The sequence below is a fragment of the Chrysochloris asiatica genome, unplaced genomic scaffold (genome assembly GCF_000296735.1).
Source record: "Chrysochloris asiatica unplaced genomic scaffold, ChrAsi1.0 scaffold00378, whole genome shotgun sequence".
NCBI lineage: Eukaryota > Metazoa > Chordata > Mammalia > Afrosoricida > Chrysochloridae > Chrysochloris > Chrysochloris asiatica.
The window spans coordinates 1,027,514-1,035,445 of NW_006408896.1; the positions used below are offsets into that span (position 1 = coordinate 1,027,514).

A 7,932-nucleotide genomic window follows, 5' to 3' on the forward strand; every position below is an offset into this window, starting at 1 on the left:
TACCCCACCCCATCCAGAGTTCACCGTGTGTGTCCCCAGAGCCCACCTCCTACCCCACCCCATCCAGAGTTCACCGTGTGTGTCCCCAGAGCCCATCTCCTACCTCACCCCATCCAGAGTTCACCGTTTGTGTCCCCAGAGCCCACCTCCTACCCCACCCCATCCAGAGTTCACCATGTGTGCCCCCAGAACCCACCTCCTATCCCATCCTATTTCTGCCACTGTGGTGGCTTGCACGTTGCTGTGATTCTGGAAGCTGTGCCATGGGTATCTTACATACCAGCAGGGTCCCCCATGGTAGACAGGTTTCAGATGAGTTTCCAGACAAAGACAGACTAGGGAGAAGGAGAGATGGACTACTTCTGAATATTTGGTCACTAAAAACCTTATTCAACAGTGGAAAACTCTCAGCACCAGAAACATATTGAAACACGATGAAGAGCACTAGAACATTGTCAGATAGAGTGCCAGAAAATGAGCCCCTCAGGCTGGCAGGTTCTCCAAATATGATTGCAGAAGAGCTGCCACCTCAAAGGAGTCTTGACCGTGATGACTTAAAAGGAGTTAAGCCTTAGGGCCCTACATTTGCTGACGGGGCACAACTCAAAATGAAGAGAAACAGCTGCACCGATCCATTAATAACCAGAACACGCAACACACAACATATGAATCTAAGAAAACTGGAAACTGTCAAAAATTAAATGGAATGCGTAAACATCGATATCCTAGGCATTGGTGAGCTGAAATGGACTGGTATTGGCCATTTTGAATCTGACAACCACATAGTTTACGATGCCAGCAATGACAAAGAGCAATGACATCACATTCATCATCAAAAAGAACATCTCAAGATCTGTCTTAAAGTACAAAGCTGTCTGTGATAGGATAATACCACTTTTATTCAAATTTACCCACCAACCAAAGCCAGTGATGATGAAATTGAAGAATTCTACTATTTTCTTCAGACTGAAATAGATTAAACATGTAATTAAGATGTATTGATAATTACTGGTGATTGGACTGTAAAGGTTGGTAACAAAGAGGAAGGATCAGCAGTTGGAAAATATGGTGCTAGAAGCAATGCTGGAGATCACATGATAGAATTTTGCAAAACCAATGACTTCTTCATTGCAAATCCATTTTAAAAACAACGTAAAAGACGACTATACACATGGGCCTCACCAGGTAGACTACACAGAATCAAACTGACTACATCCATGGAAAGAGATGGTGGAAAAGCTCCGTATCATCAGCCAAAACAAGGCCAGGGACAGACTGTGGAACAGACCATCAATTGCTCATATGTGAGTTCAGGCTGAAGCTGAAGAAAATTGAAGCAACTCCACAAGAGCCAAAATATGACCTTGAACACACCCACCTGAATTTAGAGATCAACTGCAGAACAGATTTGATGCACTAGACAACAGAGACTGAAGATCAGAAGAGTTGTGGGATGACATCAAGAACATCGTGCAGGAAGAAAGCAAAAGGTCAATAAGAAGACAAGAAAGAAGGAAAAGACCAAAATGGATTTTAGAAGAGAGTCTGAAACTTGCTCTCTAGTGTAAAGATGCTAAAGCCAATGGAAGAAATGAGGAAGTCAAAGAGCTGAATAGATAGTTTCAAAGGAGCACTTGAGAAGATAAAGTAAAATATTATAATGAAATGTGCAAAGACCTATAATTAGAAAACCAAAAGTATTCGGTTATTTAATTACAACTCAGTATTCCTCAAGCTGAGGGAACTGATCTCCAGCATCCTTTCAAGCCTTGGCTTGCAATAGTGAAGGATTCTCTGGGCAAAATACTGAATGATGCAGAAAACATTAAAAGAGGATGAAAAGAATCACTGTACCAAAAAGAAATGGTTGATGATCAATCCTTACAAGAGGTAGCATATGATCAAGAGCCAATGATACTGAAGGAAGAAGTACAAGGTGCATTGAAGGAATTGGCAAAGAACAAGGTTCCAGGAATTGATGGACTACAGATTGAAATATTTCAACAAACTGATGCAGCACTGGAGGCACTCACTCATCTATGCCAAGAAATTTGGAAGACAGCTACCAGGCCAACTGACTGGAAGAGATCCATTCCAAAGAGAGGTGACCAATTAGAATGCAGAAATCATTGGACAATATCATTAATATCACATGCAAGCAAAATTCTGCTAAAGAGAATATAAAAATGGCTACAGCCAGGCAGTGACAGAGAACTTCCAGAAGTTCAAGCCAGATTCAGATGAGGACGTGGAACAAGGGCTATCATTGCTGACATCAGATCGAGTGTGGTTGAAAGCAGAGAATACCAGAAAGATGTTTACCTGTGCTTTATTGACTACACAACATTGCAGAGAATGAGTATTCTAGAACACTTAATTGTGCTCATGAGGAACGTGTACATAGACCACGAGGCAGTTGTTTGAACAGAACAAGGAAACACCAAATGGTTTAAAATTAGAAAAGGTTTGTGCCAGGGTTGTATTCGTTCACTCGTATTGATTCAATCTGTATGTTGAGCGAATAATCTGAGGAGTTTAGTTATATGCAGAAAAATGTGGCATCAGGATTGGAGGAAGACTCGTTAAACAAACTGTGATAAGCAGATGATAGAACCTTGCTTGCTGAAAGTGAACAGGGCTTAAAATACCTACTGATGAAGATCAAAGAGCACAGCCTTCGGTATGAGGTGTGCCTCAATACAAAGAAAAGAGAAATCCTCACCAATAAACAACATCATATAAATGGAGAAAAGATTGAAGTTGTCAAGACGTCATTTGCTCAGATCAACCATCAATACTGATGGAATCAGCAGGCAAGAAATCAAAGTACGTATTGAATTACTCAACTCTGCTGCACAAGACCTCTTTAAAGTGTTAAAGAGCAAAGCTATCAGTTTGAGGACTAAGGTGCTCCTGAGTCACGCCAACGTAGTTTCAGTAACGTCATATGCATGCGAGAGTTGGTTGGTGAATATTGTAGAAGAACTGATGCATCTGAGTTGTAGTTTGGGAGAATATTGAAAGTACCATAGACTGCCAAAAAAGCACCCTTGGGAGCCAGGATGGCCAGACTTCTTTTCTCATACTTTGGACATATTGTCAGAAGGGACCAGACCTTAGGGAAGGATATCATGTTTGATAAAAAGGAGGGTCTGAGAACAAGAGGAAGACCCCCAACGAGATGGATTTGCACAGTGGCTGCAGCGACGGGCTCAAATGTAGCAACGATTGTGAGGTTAGCACAGGACTGGGCAAGGTTTTTGTTCTGTCATGGACAGAGTCGCTATGGACTGGATGGTGCCTAACAACAGCAGAACCCACCTCTATCCCACCCCATCCAGAGTTCACTGTGTGTGCAAGACCCCCATCCAGTGTCTGCCTGACTCCCCACCCAGCATCTGCAGAGACCCCCCACCCAGCTTCTTCAGAGACCCCCACCCAGTATCTGCATGACCCCCCACCCAGCATCTGCAGAGACCCCATGCACAGTGTCTGCAGTCCCCTTGCTCTAGGGGATTAGAGACACTTTGCTGATTTGATTTGGATCTTTCTGGAAGCTCAGTCATCACAGGACATGGTGTGAGCAGCATTGAGCTCAGTGCACTGATGCCCCCTCTTCTCTGGGTTCCTCCCCAGTGCGTCCCTGCAGCCATTGTGAGCTTCACTGTTTCCAGGAGAAGTGTCAACGTGGTGAGTTCTACGGTTTGTCTGGTGCCTTTCACGTGGACCTGCTGCTCCCAGGCAGGAAAGTGGATTGGCCCTCCGCCGGGCTGACAGGATGTGTGTGTGCACATGGTGGCTTCTTGCAAGTGATTTGTGCATGAGTGAGCATGTGCACTTGTGTGTGTGGTGGTGAGCATAGCTCCACAGTTGAAGGGATGAAGAGAGTGAGGAGGGGAAGCCCACAGCAGCCCCGCCCCCCCACGGTAAAACCACTGCCCCTAGACTACTGGGCTGCCCTGGAGGGGCCCAAGCCTGCAGGGGTCTGCCAGACTGCTGATTCCTTTGTGCTGAGCAACCTAGAACTTGGCTATTCAAAGGGAAACACTCTCTTGTCTTGTTTTCCAGATTCCCAACTTTCAGATATTATTTGTTTCCACATTTGCTGTCACAACGACTTGCTTAATTTGGTTTGGATGTAAGCTTGTCCTGAATCCGTCGGCAGTAAACGTGAGTGTCTGGGAAGGGAGACATATGCACACTGGGTTCACTAGAATGTAGTTCCTTATGTGTGTACACGTTACTGGGATGAGACACTGGGGCCAGAGACTGACTGGTCTGCTGCATTCTCCAGGGGCTGAAGGACCACCAGCGTGCATGTCCCTGTCCCTGCTCGTGTGTGGAGCTGGGAGTGTCCGGTAGCTGCCCGGAGCATTGCTCTTCTCAGATCTGAGAACTTCAGAGAGTTTTACGATGCTATAGAAGAAAAGAATTGTCTTTAACACTTTCATTGGGCTCACTTGAGGGTTTACTGATAAACGCTATATTATAAAAATTGGTTCTATTTTACATAATTTCCCACTTTTTAGTGGACAGTTTGGTGCCATTGATCACACTTACATCTTGTGTTGGCGTCACCACTATTTCCAAAAACTAAGCTTTCATCCCAAACAGAAGCTTAGCACCCCATAAGCAATAGCTCCCAGTCCCCTTTTCCCTCCAATCCCAGGTTGTTGTGAAGTGCCATTGAGTTGGTTCTGACATACGGCAACCCTGTATGGGGTTTCCAAGGACCAGCTGGTGGGTTTGAACTGCTGGCCTTGTGGTTCACAGTTCATTGCTGATCCACAACACCACACCAGAAATCCATGTTGTAGTGTGTATCATTTATCTTTATGGCTGAATAATAATATTCCATATTTGGTTTATCAGATAAATAATATTCTTAGTACCTTGTGTCCACAGTAGCTTTTAAATCAAATCTATGATGCGGTTGGTGGAACTCCCTGACACATTATGTACCCTAAGAAAAATGGGAAACAAACAAGCAAACATGATCATTTAAATTGTGACAGAGAGAGAGAGAGAAAAAAAAAAAAACCCTCTCTGGAAGCTGGAAAGAGTCCCTAACTCCATAGGAATCACTTGAAAAAAGCTCACCACAGCCATTCTGTTTGTGTGGAATGCTTTCTTTAAGACTGTTGGAAGAAGAATACACTCAGTCTGTAAAAACTAAACTCATGAGAATTTATTCAGAGTAAGAAAAAGAATCATTATACCCAGATGCAGAGGGACACCAGTCTAAGTGAGTGAGAACTGATGTTGTTGTTTTGTTAGGTGCTGGAGTCAGTACTGACCCACAGCAACCTGATGCATAACAGAACAAAATACTGCCTGGTCCTGCACCAACCTCATCACTATCCTGTTATATTTGAGTCCATTGCTGTTGCCACTGTGCCAATCCATGGCTTTGGGGTCCTCCTCTTTTTCTCTGACCCTCCACTTTACCAAACATGATACCCTTCTCCAGGGACTAGTTCCTCCTGATAATGTGTACAAGGTATGAGAGATGAAGTCTGTCCATCCTGGCTTCCAGGGAGCATTCTGGCTATACTTATTCCAACCAAGATTGGTTTGTTCTTTTGGCAGTCCATGATACTTTGAATATTCTCCTCCAACACTGTACCTCAAATGCATCCATTCTTCTGTGGTCTTCCTTATTCGCTGTCCAGCTTTCGTATGCATATGAGGTGATCGAAAATTCAGTGGCTTGGATTAGGCGCACTTTAGTCCACAAGCTGACATATCTGCTCTTCAACACTTTATAAAGTTCCTGTGCAGCAGATTTGCCTAATGCAATACGTCATTTGATTTCTTGACTGCCGCTTCCATGAGTGTTGATTGTTGATCCGAGCAAAATTAAGTCTTTGACAACTTCAGTCTGATGACTTCAACTAAAATTTTCTCACAGAGATTAATACAATTTGGGAAAGGAAACAAAGAAATGATAATGCAGTAGTTTATCTGGTTAAGTTTGGGATGAGGTCACAGCAGGAGGGGCTAGAGGTGGGAATAACATTCCCGTAAAGCTGTTATTTACCATCATAAATAGCAGAATGCTTGCAGTAAATACTTTTCAGAACAGGTCGGTACAAATGTCAAAGTTGATGGAAGGCATTCTTTGAGCTGAAGCTGGTAATAGGAACTGACACCAAGGCTGTTTCTTTAGAAATTGCTTGTTTAAGCGAAACCTTCTTGGTTGCCTAGGAAACTTTACAAAAAGAGTCAACAATTCAAGGTTTTTTTTCTTGAGACTTTGCCTCTATATGCTTGTCATGAAAGGAGGATTTCTTACGGCCATTTTGCACCAAGGTATCTGAGTTAAAATCTCCTTTCTTAACGTATAGTCCTTCCACATCCTGGCTTGACTACAAAAAAACAGCCTCTTACTTATGTACGGCTTCCATCAATTACCATAGCTAACAGAAGCCGGTCAGAAGAGCTCATTCCTAGTTCCAGGCAGGCAGTTAGAAAAAACAACAAAAAACAGTCAAATTCAGTAAAAACTGGGTTAAATTTAATTACACAGTTTTGGTCAAAAAGACTTCGTGACTTTTTCCTTCACAACAGCAGGAAAGGAACAAGGTGACTTCTGAGACTGGACTTCTTGACCAAGCTCCTGAGGCAAAAAGCGTCCACTCCACAGTCTGAAAGGAAGACCGCCATTATTTGCAGATGAGATACTTTTGCACTTAGTTAGCATTTGAATCAGTAAGCCCGTTTAACATTGGATACAAAAATCAATGCAAATAAATTATGTTTCTACCAGCAACAGAAAATTAGGAAACACAACGCAAATAAAGATATCACTTGATAGAAATGGCTACTGTGTCCATCCATCTGACCGCCGAGGGTCTTCCTCATCCTTGCTGACCCTCCTTCACCAAACATGACGTCCGCTCCAGCAATTGCTCCCTCCGGATGACGTTTCCAGAACACTGACAGACAAAGTATAATTGCCATCCATAGCATTTACTTTCCTTTTTGTTGTCTACTGCTGTTAAGTTGGTTCTGACTCATAGCGACCCGACACACACCGGAATGAAACATGACCTGGTCCTGCACCATTCTCACAACTGTCGTTACATTTGAGCCTGTTGCTGTTGCCGTGATGTCACTCCATCTCCTTGGAGACTTCCTCTTTTTCATGGCTGCTCCATTTAACCAAGCATAAGATCCTTCTCCAGGAATGGGTCTCTCCTGAGAATATGCATGAAGAATGAGAGATGAAGGCTCACCATCCATGCTTCTAAGGAGCATTCTGGTTGTACATCTTCCAGATTTGTTTGTCTGGCAGTCTATGGCACTTTCAGTATTCGTCTGCAACCATAACTCAAAATTCCTCTCTGGTCTTGCTTATTCAGTGTCCAACTTTCACTTGCATATGAAGCTATTGAAAATGGGTCAGGTGCACCTTAGTCCTCAAACTATTGTATTTGTTCTTGAACACTTTAAAAGGGTCTTGAGCAGCAGATTTGCCTAATGCAATAGTCATTTAATTTCTTGACTGCTGTTTCCACGAGTGTTGATGGTTGAAGTCTTTGACAACTTTAATCTTTTCTCCATTTATTATGATGTTATTTATTGTTCCATTGGTAAAGATTTCTGTTTTCTTTATATTGAGGTGTAATCCATCCTAAAGGCTTTGCTCTTTGATCTGCACCAACAAGTATTTTAAGTCCTCTTCAATTTTAGCAAATAAGGTTGTATTGTGTGCATATCTCAGGTTGTTAATGAGTCTTCCCTTGTTAGGCTTCTCTTCATATAATCCAGTTTCTCAGATTAGTATGCAGATTGAATAAGTATGGTGAAAAAATACAACCCTGGCACACTCCTTTCCTGATTTTAAACCATTCAGTCCCCTTGTTCTGTTTGAATGCTTGTTGGTCATAAGCCCAATCAAGTGTTCTGGAACACCCATTCTTTACAATG

General features: G+C 42.8%; 1 protein-coding gene across 1 annotated transcript in view; it reads left to right on the forward strand.

Moving 5' to 3' along the window:
* MLC1 (megalencephalic leukoencephalopathy with subcortical cysts 1) overlaps positions 1-7,932 on the forward strand; it is a 43,243-nt gene that overhangs the window by 4,033 nt on the left and 31,278 nt on the right. The window contains exons 3-4 of the mRNA XM_006876416.1: positions 3,637-3,690; positions 4,069-4,170. Of these exons, the coding sequence (XP_006876478.1) occupies positions 3,637-3,690; positions 4,069-4,170 (156 nt within the window). The remainder of the gene's footprint in view (positions 1-3,636; positions 3,691-4,068; positions 4,171-7,932) is intronic.